The 16,310-nt window shown below is 64.7% G+C and overlaps 2 protein-coding genes across 2 annotated transcripts in view; both read left to right on the forward strand.

Annotated features, from left to right (window-relative positions):
* Positions 1–16,310, forward strand: part of LOC309682475 (uncharacterized protein) — a gene marked incomplete at its 5' end in the record, with an annotated part of 129,641 nt that overhangs the window by 107,212 nt on the left and 6,119 nt on the right. Inside the window, 3 exons of the mRNA XM_082496565.1 lie at positions 13,678–13,992; positions 14,067–14,183; positions 15,715–16,029. Of these exons, the coding sequence (XP_082352691.1) occupies positions 13,678–13,992; positions 14,067–14,183; positions 15,715–16,029 (747 nt within the window). The remainder of the gene's footprint in view (positions 1–13,677; positions 13,993–14,066; positions 14,184–15,714; positions 16,030–16,310) is intronic.
* On the forward strand, positions 1,456–7,096 carry LOC309682476 (uncharacterized protein). The gene is made up of 2 exons (XM_082496566.1): positions 1,456–1,568; positions 2,081–7,096. Exon 2 carries the CDS (start codon positions 2,091–2,093, stop codon positions 6,750–6,752), a length of 4,662 nt encoding a protein of 1,553 aa, XP_082352692.1. The 5' UTR covers positions 1,456–1,568; positions 2,081–2,090; the 3' UTR covers positions 6,753–7,096.

Genomic DNA, 16,310 nt, shown 5'->3' on the forward strand with positions numbered 1-16,310 from the left:
GGCTGGGGGGTTATTGTGCAGTCCCCAAGTTGGAGCAGGGGGTGAGTGGGGACCCCCCAGCCACCCTCACCAGGGTGGTCACTGTCGCCCTCTGGGGGCTCCTGGGGGGGTGGGGTGCTCCTGTCCTGAGCCCATCACCATGTCCTCAGTGTCACAGCCTGGGGAGGGGGTGGCCTGCAGCAGAGGGGACGTCACTGGGGGGGCTAGGGAGGACTGGGGACAAGGGGGATGGGGGTTACGGGGGTCCTGGGATCCTGCCTGTTCCCATGCCCCCATCCCAGTGGCACCGGGTCCTCCAGGAGGTCTCGCAGGTGTCCTGCAGGATCCTGCAACCCCCCTCCCAATCAATTCCAGCCCCTCAATTCCCCCCATTCTCCTACCCCCCCAGTGCTGCCGTTGCCCCACCCCCCTCTGCGCCCCCCCAAATTCATCCAACCCCTTTCTCCAAGCTCCCCCCAACCTCTCTGAGCCCCCCAACCCCCTCAATTCCCCCTAAGACCCGCACGCCCCCCAGTTCCCCCATGCCTCCTGAGCCTCCCCAATCCTCCCAGCCCCAAAATCCCCAAGCCCCCTACATCCCCATTAGCCCCCCAATTCCTCCAATCTCTCTGAGCCCCCCTAACCTTTCCCTGAACCCCCAACCCCCCAAATCCCCATCAGACCCCCAGTCCCAATCAGCCCCAAAACCTCCTACACTCCCAGTCCTCCCAACTCCTCTGAGCCCCCCCAAGTCTCCCCTCAGCCCTCCAATCCGAGCTCCCCAACCCCCCAAATCCCCACCAATTACTCCAATTTCTCTGAGCCCCTCAACACCCCCAAAGCCCCATCAGCTCCACAACACCTCTGAGCCCCCCCAACCTTTTGCTGAGCCCAACCCCCCGAAAACCCCATCAGCCCCCCAAATCCCTATCAGCCCCCCAACCTCCCGCTCCCCGTTTCCCCAATTCCTCTGAGCCCACAAATCCTCATCAGCCCCCCAAAATTCAGCTCCCCCAGTTTCCCCACCCCGAGCCTCCCCAACACCCCAGCCCCCATATCAACACCTCTGAGTCCCCCAACCCCTCTGAGCCCCCAAATCCCCACCAGCTCCCCGCCCCCCCCCCCAGGCCCACGGCCCCCCGGAACCCCGCCAGGCCCCCAGTCCCTCCAACTCCCCCCGGACCCTCAACCTCCCCCAACCCCGCCAAAATCCCCTGAACCCCCCCCCCGGGGGGGGGGGGAGGGGGGGGGGCGGACACCCGTCCCCCCCATCGCGGTGACCCGCCGGCTACCGACCCCCGTTACGGGCTGCGCCCCGCATCTCCCTCCCTCACCGCTCCAAGATGGCGGCGCCGCGGACTCCATTTCCCAACAGCCCCCGCACGGGCCCGGCCCGGCCACAGGGTGCGCGCGGCGCGGGGGGCGTGGCTCCGCGCGCGGCGCGGCCCAGTCGTTGCGCGGCGGCGGCGGCGGGGGCGGGCGGGCGTGCGGCGGCGGCGGCGGGCGGCCGGAGCGGGCCCGGCCCTGCCCTGCCCTGCCCTGCCCTGCCCCGCCGCGGCGGCGCCTCCTCCCTGCGTTCTTCCCTGCAGGTGAGCGGGAACCGGGGGGCGGCGGCGGCGGAGCCGGGCCGGGGCGGTGGCGGCGCCTGCGCGGGGCGGGTCGGCGAGGGCGGGGCCTGCAGGGGGCTTGAGGGGAGGAGGGGGCGGGGCCTGGAGGGCAAAGCGGGTCGGGGGCGTGGCCTGAGGGGGCTGGAGGGCCGGCGGGGGCGGGGCCTGGCGGGGATCCTGGCTCGGCGGGGGCGGGGCCTGGAAGTATTAAGGGGACGGCGGGGGGCGGGGCCTGGAGGGGAAGACTGGCTGGGGGGGCGGGCCTTCAGCGGGGTGGCCCCGCCCCCGCCGGCCGGGCCCCGCCCCCGCAGCGCTGCTAAGGCACCGGGAGCGGACTCCTCCCTAACCGGTGAGGCCACGCCCCCGAGCAGAGGCCACGCCCCCCCGCCCTGCCCTTAGCCAGTCCACGTGGCTGGGCCGGGTATCAGAGATGGGAAAAGTGGAGGGGATGTCTCACCTTGCCCATCCTCACCCCCGTGTGTGTGTCCCCCCAGGGCTGTCAGCATGGCAGGAGCCACGCCACCAGCGGGGCCAGCTGGATCCCGGGCGGGGGGTCCGGGCACAACCGACCAGCCCTACGCCTGCCGGGAGTGCGGCAAGGCCTTCAGGTGGTCCTCCCGCCTGGCCCACCACCAACGCAGCCACACGGGTGAGCGGCCCTACAAGTGCCCCGAGTGCCCCAAGGCCTTCAAGGGCTCCTCCGCCCTCCTCTACCACCAGCGGGGCCACACAGGCGAGCGACCCTACGCCTGCCCCCAGTGCGGCAAGGCCTTCAAGCGTTCCTCCCTTCTGCAGACCCACCAGCGGGTCCACACAGGGCTGCGGGCCTTCGAGTGCGCCCAGTGTGGCCTCACCTTCAAGTGGGCATCCCACTACCAGTACCACCTCCGGCAGCACACTGGCGAGCGTCCCTACCGCTGCCCCGCTTGCCCCAAAGCCTTCAAGAACTCTTCCAGCCTCCGCCGTCATCGTCACACCCACACCGGTGAGCGGCCCCACGCCTGCCCTGTCTGCGGCAAAGCCTTCGCCCAAGCCACCAACCTCCGGCAACACCAGCGGGTCCACACTGGCGAGCGGCCCTACGCCTGCCCCCAGTGCGGCAAGACCTTCACCCACTCCTCCAACCTCCTCCTCCACCGCCGCACTCACGCCGGCGCCCGGCCCCATGAGTGCCCGACGTGCTCCAAGGCCTTCATCTCTGATGCCTGCCTGCAGAAACACCTGCAGAGCCACGCCAGCCACACTGCCATGCCACCGCTCCTCCCGGCACCTGCCGCAGCACCAGAGACACTCTGGAGGTGCTCCACTTGCCCCCTGAGCTTCACCAGCGAGGAGGAGCTGCTGGGCCACCAAGAGAGCCACTCGGTGACAGCGGTCACCCCGCCGACCACCCCCCACCGTTGCCCCACCTGCGGCAAGACCTTCAAGAACAGCTCGGGGCTGGCCCGGCACCGTCACGGCCACGCTGCCGAGCGGCCCTTCAAGTGTGCTGTATGCCCCAAGACCTTCACCCAGTTGGCTGGGCTGTTGGGCCACCAACGCAGCCACCCGGCCACCGTCCCACCACGTCCCTCCCCTGAGGCTCCTCACCCCCCGGTGGAACCCCAGCCTGCCCCAGAGCGCCCTTACCAGTGCACTGAGTGCGGCAAAGCCTTCAAGGGCTCCTCAGGGCTGCGTTACCACATGCGGGACCATACGGGTGAGCGACCCTACGCCTGCCGCGAGTGCGGCAAGGCCTTCAAGCGTTCCTCCCTCCTCCAGATCCACCAGCGGGTTCACACGGGGCTGCGGGCTTTCGAGTGTGCCCAGTGCGGTCTCACCTTCAAGTGGGCATCCCACTACCAGTACCACCTCCGGCAGCACACTGGCGAGCGGCCCTACCGCTGTCCTGACTGCCCCAAAGCCTTCAAGAACACCTCCTGCCTCCGCCGCCACCGCCAGCTCCACACCGGCGAGCGCCCCCACGCCTGCCCCGTCTGCGGCAAAGCCTTCGCCCAAACCTCCAACCTCCGGCAACACCAGCGGGTCCACACTGGCGAGCGGCCCTACGCCTGCCCCCAGTGCGGCAAGACCTTCACCCACTCCTCCAACCTCCAGCTCCACCGCCGCACCCACTCCGCCGCCCGCCCCTACCGCTGCCCACTCTGCCCCAAGGCCTTCGTCATGGCCTCCTACCTCCAGCGTCACCTCCGCACCCACGCACCCGGTCCTCGTGGGACCCCCCGCCGTCCCCCTCCGCCTCCCCCTGAACCCCAGACCTTCCTGCTGGTGCAGACCCCCCAGGGTCTGCAGCTCATCCCCAGCCCCCCGGCACCCCCGCGGAAGCTCCTCCTGCTGCCCAGCACCCCGGCTGAGCCCCCTGCCTTCACCCTTCTGCCTGCCGAGGGTCCCCCACCCCAGGCAGGGAAGGGTCCCCGGGCATCAGGACCCCCTGCCACTGGGCAGAGCATCCTGTTGGTACCTGGCACGGGGCAGGCACTGCCCAGCATCCAGCTCCAGGCTGTGGCGGGCGCCCCAGCGGGGACCAGCGTCATTGTCCTGAGGGGTGGCATCAGCGGTGTCCTCCCCCCACGGGGGCCGCAGCCCCCTGAGGTCACCGGTGTCCAGCTGCAGGCAGCAGAGGTGACCAACGTCCAGCTCCAAGCCCTGCCACAACCCTTGGAGGTCACCAATATCCAGCTCCAAGCTGCTGAGGTAACAAATGTCCAGCTCCAAGCCACGGAGGTGACAAGTGTCCAGCTCCAAGCCCTGCCGCAGCCCTTGGATGTCACCAACATCCAGCTCCAAGCTGCTGAGGTGACGAATGTCCAGCTCCAAGCCCTGCCACAACCTTCCAAGGTGGCCAACATCCAGCTGCAAGCCAGTGAGGTGACCAACGTCCAGCTCCAAGCCCTTCCACAGCCCTTGGACGTCACTAACATCCATCTCCAAGCTGCCGAGGTGACAAACGTCCAGCTGCAAGCCTTGCCGCAGCCCTTGGATGTTACCAACATCCAGCTGCAAGCCAGTGAAGTGACAAATGTCCAGCTGCAAACCCTGCCACAGCCCTCCAAGGTGGCCAACATCCAGGTCCATGCTCTGCCACAGCCCTCAGATATCACCAACATCCAGCTTCAAGCTCTGCCACAACCCTCGGATGTCACCAACATCCAACTGCAGGCTGCAGAGGTGACAAATGTCCAGCTGCAAGCCCTGCCACAACCCTTGGATGTCACTAACATCCAGCTCCAAGCCCTGCCACAGCCCTCTGAGGTCACCAACATCCAGCTGCAGGCCACTGAGGTGGCAAATGTCCAGCTCCAAGCCCTCTCACAACCCTCCAAGGTAACCAACATTCAGCTCCAAACCCTACCACAACCCTTGGATGTCACCAACATCCAGCTGCAGGCCACTGAGGTGACAAATGTCCAGCTGCAAGCCCTGCCACAGCCCTCTGAGATCACCAACATCCAGCTCCAAGCCCTGCCACAGCCCTCAGAGGTGCCCAGCGTCCATCTCCAGGCCACAGAGGTGCCCAGAATCCATCTCCAGGCCACAGACGTAACAGACATCCATCTCCAGGCCACGGAGGTGCCCAGCGTCCATCTCCAGGCCACGGAGGTACCCGACACCCAGCTGCAGACCACAGAGGTGGCAAATGTCCATCTTCAAACCGCCAAGGTACCTGACATCCATCTACAAGGCACAGAGGTGTCCAACGTCCATCTCCAAACCATGGAGGTTCCCAGTGTCCATCTCGAGGCCGCAGAGGTGCCCCACATCCAGCTCCAGCCCACAGAGGTGCCCAGCATCCAGCTCCAGGCCACAGAGGTGGCCAATGTCCAGCTCCAGGCCATGGAGGTGCCTAACATCCAGCTGCAGACCACAGAGGTGCCCAATGTCCATCTTGAAACCACTGAGGTGCCCGATATCCATCTCGAAACCACTGAGGTGCCCAACATCCATCACCAAACCATGGAGGTGCCCAGCATCCATCTCCAGGATGCAGAGGTTGCCACTGTCCAGCTGCAAGCCACTGAGGTGCCCAGCGTCCATCCCCAAACCATGGAGGTGACAGATGTCCATCTCCAGGCTGCAGAAGTGCCCAGTGTCCATCTCCAGACCACTGAGGTGCCCAGTGTGTGTCACCAAACCACTGAGGTGCCCAGTGTCCATCTCCAAGTCACAGAGGTGCCCAGCATCCATCTCCAGGCCACAGAGATGACCGATGTCCATCTCCAAGACACCGAGGTGTCCAGTGTCCATCACCAAATGATGGAGGTGCCTAACATCCATCTCAAGATCACAGAGGTGCCCAACATCCAACTGAAGACGATGGAGGTGACAGATGACCATCTCCAGGCCACTGAGGTGCCCAATGCCTGTCACCAAATGATGGAGGTGACCAGCGTCCAACTCAAGACAACAGAGATGCCTAACATGCATCTCAAGACCACGGAGGTGCCTAATGTTCAATTCAAGACCACAGAGGAGGTGCCCAACATCCAACTCAAGACCATGGCGGTGCCCAACTTGCAACTCAAGACTGTAGAGAAGGTGCCCAACATCCATCTCAAGACTGTAGAGGTACCCAACATCCAACTCAAGACCATGGAGCTGCCTGGTGTCCATCTCAAGACCGTGGAGGTACCCAATGTCCAACTCAAGACCACTGAGGTGCCCCGCATCCAACTTAAGACCATGGAGGTGCCCAACATCCAACTCAAGACTGTTGAGGTGCCCAATGTCCAACTCCAGACCATGGAGGTGCCCAGCGTCCACCTCAAGCCCACGGAGGTGACGAATGTCCATCTCCAGGCCCCAGAGGAGCCCAACAGCCAGCCGCAACCCCCTGAGGTGCTTGTGGCTGGGGGGAGCCCGTCCCCATCCCCAACCCCACGACTAGCGGTGGTGGGGGCGGCCGGGGGGCTGCCCCCCGTGCTGCTGCTGCGGGGGGCCGGGGGGGGACCTGCCCGTCTCTGCCTGCAGGCGCTGGCCCAGTTGCCCCCCCCCGGCCCTCCCCGGATCCTCCTGGTCCGAGGTGAGCCTGTACCGGGGGGCACTGACGGGGGGCAGCCCCCCACCCAGACCCGTGGGGGGTCTGGGGGTGGCAGCGGTGGAGGGGGGACGGGGACAGGACCCCCTGCCCCGGAGCTGCCCAATGTCCCGCTGGTTCACACCTTCTGAGGAGGGGTGGGGAGGAGGAGGGGGACACACACCCCCTGGGACCCCCAGAAAACCCCCCTGCGGAGCCGGAGCTGGAGGGGGGGTGGGATGCTCAGCCCCAGGGTCCCACTGATGCACATCGGTCTGGGAGGGGGCCGGACCCCCATGACCCCCGGGACCCCCAGGATGCCCCAGCCCCCTCCCCCCCAAAGGGCACCCAGGACCCCCCATAGCACCCCCCCCGCTGCGGAGCTGGAGGTGGAAGGGGGGATCTTAGCCCTGGAGTCCCGGGGGAATGGGGGTCGGGCCCCCGGACGTCTGTGTCCGCTGTGGGCTCGGTCAATAAACGGTGCCCCCATCCCCCCCCGCTCATCCCCCGCGGCGTGCGGCTTTTCCTTCCCGGGAGCGCGGAGGGGGGGGGGAAGAAGCGGGGCCGTCGCTAAGGGGCGGGGCGTCGCGTCGCTAAGGGGCGGGGCGCCGGTAAGGGCGGGGCGCCGATAGGGGGAGAGGCTGTTGCGAGGGGTGGGGTTTCCCGGTGGCCGGGGCTAGAGGGAGTGGCTAGAGATTGCGCCTGCGCGCTGCAGCGAGGCCTTGGGCGGGTCCATCAGCCAGGGGGGAGGGGGGGAGCGGGAGGGACCATGAGGGAGCACTGCGGGGGGGGGGGGAGTAAGGGGGGTTACTGGGGGCACTGGGAGGCGGGGGGTGGGTACAGGGCTATGAGGGACGCAGGAGGGGCGTCCTCCATCCCAACCCTGCCACACTGCCCCCCCCATGCTCCCAGCCCCCTCCAATCCACCTGTCAGCCCCAGTGGGCCTGTGACACCTCCCAGTACAGCCCCACTGACCCCCGAGTATGGCCCCAGTATCCCACCCAGTGTGGCCCTGGGAATTCCCTGGTATGGCCCCACTGACTTCCAGTATGGTCTCGGCGTTCCCCCCCAATATGGCCCCACTGATGGCCAGTATCATCCCACTGATGCCCAGTATCATCCCACTGAATCCCAGTATAGCCCCACTGAATCCCCATATGGTCCCACTGATGCCCAGTATCATCCCACTGATGCCCAGTATCATCCCACTGAATCCCAGTATAGCCCCACTGAATCCCCATATGGTCCCACTGATGCCCAGTATGGCCCTACTGATGCCCAGTATCATCCCACTGAATCCCAGTATAGCCCCACTGAATCCCCGTATGGTCCCACTGATGCCCAGTATCATCCCACTGAATCCCAGTATAGCCCCACTGAATCCCCGTATGGTCCCGCTGATGCCCAGTATGGTCCCAGTCTCCTCCCAATATGGCCCCACGGATGCCCAGTATCATCCCACTGAATCCCAGTATGGCCCCACTGCACTGGCTCCCAATATGGTCCCAGTCTCCCTCCCCAGGATGGCCCCACTGATTCCCAGTATGGTCGCAGTCTCCCCTCCAGTATGACTCCAGTCTTCCCCCACCCCAGGATGGCCCCGCTGATTCCCAGTATGGTCCAAGTCTCCCCCCTACTATGGCCCCAGCCTGCCCCCCCCGGTATGGCCCCACTGACACCCGGTATGTGTGTGCCTGAGCGTGTGTGCACGTGTTTGCACATGTGCACACGTGTGCTTGTGTGTGTGTGTATGTGTGTGCTTGTGTGTCCGTGCGTGTGCATGTGTGTTTGCGCATGTGTATATATTTGTACACGTGTGTGTGCAATTTTACACATGTGTGTGCACGTGTGTGTGTGCAAGACTGCATATGTGTGCACAAGTGCGTGTTGTGCGCGTGTACATGCACACATGTGCGCGCAAGTGGGTGTGCACGTGTGTGTCGGTGTGCATACGTGTGCGCACGCATGTGCACGTGTAAGCGTGCAGCAGCGGCGTGTGCCCTGCGCCCCTCTGCTGCTGCTGCGGGAGGCCACGTGCACACGCGTGTCGGGGCGGCGGGAGGCCACGTGCACACGCGTGGGTGCTGCACGTGTGTCCCCCGGGCGCCGCGTGGCTCCGGTGTTAACCCCCACCAGCCCTGCCCCAAACCCCACTGTTGTAGGGGGGGTAACCAATGAGGGGGACACCCTTCCCACCCCCCCACCCCCAAACCCAGGGGTTTCCAGGACCCCCCCAGCCCAGCCCAGCCCAGGCCCCCCCCTCTCCCCCCCCCCCCCCTTCCTCCAGCCCCTGGACGGACGGACGGACGGACTGAGTCATCCTTGGCCTGACAGCCCCGGCTCGTCCTCCCCCGCCTTCCCCCCGCCCGCCAGCCCCATCGCCACCACCGCCCGCCATGGCCTTCGCCCTCCTGCTCCTGGGTGAGCCCCGGCGGCACCGCCTGCGCTGCGCTGCACTGTGCTGCGCTGCACTGCACTGCACTGCGTGGGTGCTGCACTGCACTGCACTGCACTGCACGGGGTGGGTGTGCGTGTGGCATGGGTGTTGTGTGGGTGCTGGGGGGGGGGGAGGAGGGTTGGATACAGCACCGGGCACTGCACGGGCACTGTGCTGGCACTGGCACTGCACGGGCACTGCACAGGCACTGCACAGGGTGGGTGTGCGTGTGGCCCGGGTATGGTGTGGGTGCTGGGAAGGGGGTTGAATATAGCCCTGGGCACTGCACGGGTAATGCACTGGCACTGCACTGGTACAGGCACTGCACTGGCACTGCACTGGTACAGGCACTGGCACTGTGCAGGGTGGGTGTGCATATGACCCGGGTGTGTGGGTGCTGGGAGGGGGGGTTGAATATGGTACTGGGATCCGCACGGACACTGCACTGGTACGGGCACTGGACTGGTACAGGCACTGCACTGGCACTACACTGCACGGGCACTGCAGGGGGGGGGGGTGGTCACCTGGGTATGGTGTGGGTGCTGGGAGGGGGGTTGAATGCAGCCCTGGGCACTGCACGGGCATTGCACTGGCACATCACTGCACTGGCACTGCACTTCACTGGCACTGCATGGGGTGTGTGTGTGGCATGGGTATGGTGTGGATGCTGGGAGGGGGGTTGAATACCACCCTGGGCACTGCACGGGAGCTGCACTGCACGGGCATGGCACAGTGCTGGATGTGGCACTGGCACTGAAATGAGCACTGCACAGGAGGGGCTGGGCACTGCCCTGGGCACTGCACAGGACTGGGCACTGCACTGGGCACTGGAAGGGAAGGGCACTGCTTGTGGGGGGCACTGGGCAAGGCACTGGAAAGGGGGCTGGGCACTGCAGGGGCACTGCAAAGGGGCTGGATGCAGCACTGGGCACTGCATGGGGTGCTGCACCCAGTTCAGGCTGTGGGAAACTGCCAGGGGTGGGCACTGGGCAACATGGATGGTGCCGGGCACTGGGAAGGGCACTGGGAATTGCACTGGGTGCCATGGGCCATGCTAGGCACTAGGCACTGGGCATGGGGCACTGGGCACTGGGAAGGGCACTGGGAATTGCACTGGGCGCCACGGACCATGCTGGGCACTGGGCAGGGCAATGGGCATTGGGAAGGGGACTGGGAATTTCACTGGGCACCATGGGCCACGCAGGGCACTGGGCACTGGAAATTGCACTGGGCGCCATGGACCATGCTGGGCACTGAGCACTGGGTGCCATGGGCCATGCTGGGCACTGGGCACTGGGATGGGCACTGGGAATTGCACTGGGCACCATGGGCCATGCTGGGCACTGGGCATGGGGCACTGGGCACTGGGATGGGCACTGGGCATCCTGGGCCACGCTGGGCACTGGGCATGGGGCACTGGGCACTGGGAGGAGCACTGAGCATCCTGGGCCATGCTGGGCACTGGGCATGGGGCAGTGGCCACTGGGAGGGGCACTGGGAATTGTACTGGGTGCCACGGGCCATGCTGGGCACTGAGCACTGGGCATGGGGTGCTAGGCACTGGGATGGGCACTGGGCATTTTGGGCCATGCTGAACACTGGGCGTGGTGCACTGTGGGCTGTGCTGGCAACTGGGCACTGGGCTGTATGGGGTACTGGGAGGGCTGTGAGGCACTGGACAGGGCACTGGATGTTCTGGGCTGTCCTGGATACTGGTCACTTGGAGGGGAACAGAGTAGGGTGGGCTGTGATGGGCAGTGGGCCTGGCACCGGGCAGTGGGCGTGGGGGGCACTGGGGACTGGACACTGGGAAAGGCACTGGGCACTGGTCGTTGGTCATGGGGCACTGCGTTCTGGGAACTGGGAAGGACACTGGGCACTGGGCATGGGGAAGGGAACAGAGAAGGGCACTGGGCACTGGATATGGGGCACGGGGCATGAGTAACTGGGAAGGGCACTGGGCACTGGTCAGTGATGGTCATGGGTCACTGGGAAGAGCACTGGTCACTGGCCACAGGGCATCAGCCACTGGGAAAGGCACTGGTCACTGGTCACGGGGAACTGGTCATTGGGCACTGGGCACTGGACACTGCTCAGGGGGCACTGGGCACTGGGAAGGGCACTGGGCATTGGGCCCTGGGAACTGGGAAGGGTGCTGGGCATGCGGCAGAAGTCATGGATCACTGGGAAGGGCACTGGGCACTGGTACTGCTTGCTGGGCACTGGCACTGCTTGCTGGGCACTGGGCATGGGGCACAGCTTGGGGAGGGCACTGGTCACTGGATGTGGGGCACTAGTCACAAGGAGCTGGGAAGGGCACTGGGGATGCGGCACTGGGCACTGGTCGATGATGGTCATAGGTCACTGGGAAGGGCACTGGTCACTGGTCACAGGGCACTGGGAAGGTCACTGGGCACTGCAGGAGGCCACTGGGCATGGGGTACTGGGCACTGGTCATGGACACTGGGAAGGGTGCTGGGCACTGGTCAATGATGGTCGTGGGTCACGGAGCATTGGGCACTGGCCATTGGGCACTGGGAAGAGCACTGGGCTTGGGGCACTGGGCATAGGTCACCAGGCACTGGGAAGAGCACTGGGGACTGGGTATGGGGTACTGGGCACTGGGAAAGGCACTGGTCACTGGTCACAGGCAATTGGGAAGGGCACTGACCATCAGGCACTGGGCACTGGTCAGGGAGCACTGGGAAGGGTGCTGGGCACTGGTCGATGATGGTTATGGGTCACGGGGCATTGATCACTGGTCACAGGCCATTGGGTACTAGGAAGAGCACTGGGCTTGGGGCACTGGGCACTGCAGGAGGCCACTGGGCATGGGTCACCAGGAACTGGGAAGGGCACTGGGCACTGGACATGGGGTTCTGGGCACTGGGAAAGGTACTGGTCACTGGCCATAGGCAACTGGGAAGGGCACTTACCATCGGGCACTGGGCACTGGTCAGGGAGCGCTGAGAAGGGCACTGGCTGTGGGGCACTGGTCTGTGGTCACAGGGCACTGGGCTCTGGGCTGTGGGCACTGGTCCCTGCTGCTGGGTGCCCCAGGGACCCCCCGTCCCCCCGGGGAGCCTGGGACGGGGTGGGGTGCCCGGACACCTGCGCCCCCCCCACTCATCCTCTCCACTTGGTCTCCAGTGGGGCTGCTGGGACCCCGCAGCACAGGTACTAGGGGGGGGTGGGGGAGGGGAGGTGGGGCAGTGGGGGAGGCGAGGGGGGGACCTGGCCCAGTGGCTCCCAGTGAGTCCCAGTGAGGGGGAGCTCTCAGGGGGGTCCCAGTTTGTGCAAAGAATCCCAGTGGGTCCCAATGTTTGCAGGGGGCCCAGTGTGTCCCAGTTTGTGCAAAGGATCCCAGCAGCTCTCAGCATGGGTGGGGGTCCCGGCAGGTCCCAGTAGATCCAAGCAGGTCCCAGTATGGGCAAGGCTCCCAGTAGGTCCCAGTTTGTGCAAATGATCCCAGCGGGTCCCATTGTGGGCAGGAGTCCCTGGGGCATGCAGGGGTCCCAGTGGGTCCCAGCAGGTCCCAGTGTGTAGTGGTCCCAGTGGATTCCAGTGGGTCCTGGTAGCTCCTAGCAGGTTCCAGTGCGTGCAAAGGATTCCAGTGGGTCCCAGTTTCTGCCAAAAATCCCAGTGGATCCCAGTGGGTGAAGGGGTCCCAGAAGGTCTCAGCTGGTTCCAGCAGGTCCCAGTGTGTGCAAGGGTCCCTGGAGCCTGGAGGGTCCCAGTGGGTCAGAACGTATGCAGAACCTCCCAGTAAGTCCCAGTAGGTCCCAGTTTGTGCAGGGGTCCCTGGAGCCTGTAGGTGTCCCGTTGAGTCCCAGTGGGTCCTAGTGTGTGCAAATGATCCCTGTGGGTCACAGTTTGTGCAAAGGATCCCGACAAGTTCCAGTGTGTGCAGGCCTCCCAGTGGGTCCCAGCAGGACCCAGTATGTGTGAAGGACCCCAGCAGCTCCCAGTGTGTGCAGGGCTCCCACTGGTCCCAGCACGTGCAATGATCCCAGTGGTTCCCGGTGTATCCAGGGCTTCCAGTGAGTTCCAGTGAGTCCTGGGTGGCTCCCAGCCAGTCCCAGTATGTGCTAAGGAGCCCAGTGGGTCCCAGTGGGTGCAGGGCTCCCAGCAGGTCTCAAGGGGTGCAGAAGCTCCCAGTGGGACTCAGCAGGTCCCAGTGTGCGCAGGGCTAACAGTAGGTCCCAGCAGGACTCAGTAGGTCCCAGTTTGTGCAGGGGTCCCTGGAGCCTGCAGGTGTCCCGTTGAGTCCCAGCAGGTCCCGGTGTATGAAAATGATCCCAGCAGTTCCCAGTGTATCCAGGGCTCCCAGAGGGTTCCAGTGAGTCCTGGGTGGCTCCCAGCAGGTCCCAGTGTGTACAAAGAAGCCCAGTAGGTCCCAGTGGGTGCAGGGGTCCTAGAAGGTCCCAGCAGGTCTCCCAGCAGGTCCCAGCAGGTCTCAAGGGGTGCAGAAGCTCCCAGTGGGACTCAGCAGGTCCCAGTGTGCACAGGGCTACCAGTAGGTCCCAAGAGGACCCAGTAGGTCCCAGTTTGTGCAGGGGTCCCAGCGGGTCCTGGTAGGTCCCAGTGGGTGTTGGTGAGTGCTGTTGGCCCTGGTGCCTGAGCATGGGCTGTCCCCCAGTGCCGTTCCCGGTGCGGCTGGCCGGGGGCCCCGGGCGCTGTGCCGGGCGAGTGGAGGTACAGCACAACGGGCACTGGGGCACCGTCTGCGACGACGACTGGGGGCTGCCGGACGCGGCGGTGGTCTGCAGGCAGCTGGGCTGCGGGACCGCCCTGGCCGCCCCACCAGGAGCCTGGTTCGGAGAGGGTTCGGGTCCCATCTGGCTCAACGGGTTGCGGTGCCGGGGCACCGAGGAGCGCCTGGCCCTGTGCCGGCACCGGGGTTGGCGTCCCCACGTCTGCGCCCACGAAGAGGACGCCAGCGCCGTCTGCTCAGGTGGGCTGCGGCGGGCGGGGGGGCGAGCGGGTGGCCAAACTGGGGACCCCTCGTCTCACCACCGCTCCCCACAGCTCACCGCTTCCAGCCCCTTGGCACCACCGAACCTTTCTGGACCACCACGCCGCCATCGCCACCGCCTGCCGTCACCCAGCCGCCCGTTACAGCGTGCACGGGTGCTGCCTGCGCAGGTACGGTGTGAGCGGGTAGAGCGTGCGCAGCGACAGTGTGTGCGAGTACAGCACGTACAGGTCACAGCGTGCTCGGGCAGAGCCTGCAAGGGAACGCTGTGCAGCACCACAGATTGCAGCATGCGCAGGTACCGGTGTGCACAGGCTCAGCAGGCGAAGCTATGGTTGCATACGGTGTGCACAGGCACAGTGTGCACAGGTACAGCATGAACAGGTATAGTGTGTACAGTTACAGTGTGCACAGGTATAGTGTGCACAGGTACGGTGTGCATGGGCACCGTGTGCACAGGTACAGCGTGCACAGGTATGGTGTGTACAGTTATGGTGTGCACAGGTACAGCATGTACAGGTATGGCGTGCATGTCACAGTGTGCACAAGTACGGTGTGCACAGGTATAGCATGCACAGGTACAGTGTGCATGGGCATGGTGTGCACAGGTGCAGCATGCACAGGTATGGTGTGGTCAGTTACGGTGTGCACAGGTACAGCATGAACAGGTATGGCATGCACAGGCACGGTTTGCACAAGTACAGCATGAACAGGTACGGTGTGCACGGTCATGATATGTATCAGTACAGGATGAAGTATAGTGTGCACAGTCACAGTGTGCATGGGTACAGCATGAACGGGGATGGTGTGCACGGTCATGATATGTATTGGTACAGGTTGAAGAGGTACAGTGTGCACGGTCACGGTGTGCACAGGTGCAGCATTCACAGGTATGGTGTGTACAGTTACGGTGTGCACAGGTACAGCATGAACAGGCATGGCATGCACAGGCACGGTTTGCACAAGTACAGCATGAACGGGTACGGTGTGCACGGTCATGATATGTATCAGTACAAGATGAAGAGGTACAGTGTGCACAGTCACAGTGTGCATGGGTACAGCATGAACAGGTATGGTGTGCATGGGCATGGTGTGCACAGGTACAGGATGAACAGGTACAATGTGCATGGTCACGGTGTGCACAGGTACAGCATGAACAGGGATGGTGTGCACGGTCATGATATGTATTGGTACAGGTTGAAGAGGTACAGTGTGCACAGTCACAGTGTGCATGGGTACAGCATGAAGAGGTATGGTGTGCATGGGTATGGTGTACACAGTCACGATGTGCACGGGTACAGCATGAACAGGTACGGTGTGCACGGTCATGGTGTGCACGGGTACAGCATGAAGAGGTACAATGTGCACAGGTACAGCATGAACAGATACAGCGTGCATGGTCACACTGTGCATCGGTACAGGATGAACAGGTACAGTGTGCACAGTCACAGTGTGTACGGGTACAGCATGACGAGGTACAGTGTGCACAGGTACGGTGTGCACCAGTACAGCATGAAGAGGTACAGTGTGCACAGTCACGGTATGCATGGGTACAGGATGAACAGGTACCGTGTGCGTGGTCACGGTGTGCACGGGCATGGCATGCCCAGGTAGGGTGTGCACGGGAATGGTGTGCACAGGTACCCCCCACCCATGGGTCTCCGGGGCCCACGCCAGCGCTGACCTCGGCCTCTCTCCCAGGGGGTCCCAGCGTGCGGCTGGTGGGGGCCGCGGGGCGCTGCGCCGGCCGGCTGGAGATCTTCCACGCCGGGCACTGGGGCACCGTCTGCGATGACCTGTGGGGGCTGCCGGATGCGGCGGTGGTCTGCCGCCAGCTGGGCTGCGGAGCCGCCCTCGACGCACCCCGGGCAGCTTTTTTTGGCGAGGGCACCGGGCCCATCTGGCTGGACGATGTGCGGTGCCAAGGGAACGAGTCGTCGCTGCTGGGGTGCCCGGCTTCCCCCTGGGGTGTCACCAACTGCCAGCACCGGGAGGATGCCGCGGTTGTCTGCGCAGGTACCTGCCATGCGGGGGGGCTGGGGGCCGTGCCCATGCAGGGATGATGTAGTGGGCGCGCAGTCCCCGTACCCATGTAGTGGTCCCCAGGGCAGTGGGGGGGAACGGGGACATCGCGGCTGAATTGCAAACCCCGTGGGTGCGCGCTCCGCAGGGTGCAGTGTGGCTGTGCTACAAGCGGCAGCCGGGAGGGTGCTGTGCATGCGCAGCGCGTGCGTGGGCAGGGTGCAGTGTGCGTGCAGTGCATGGGGACACCGAGTCTGTGCAGTGCATGCATGTGC

Source organism: Vanellus vanellus, assembly GCF_965231255.1.
Source record: "Vanellus vanellus genome assembly, chromosome: 29".
Classification (NCBI taxonomy): Eukaryota; Metazoa; Chordata; class Aves; order Charadriiformes; family Charadriidae; genus Vanellus; species Vanellus vanellus.

What these genes read in the sequence shown, in the direction of transcription:
- LOC309682476 (XM_082496566.1), top strand. Translation starts at nt 2,091, where the DNA reads ATGGCAGGAGCCACGCCACCAGCGGGGCCAGCTGGATCCCGGGCGGGG.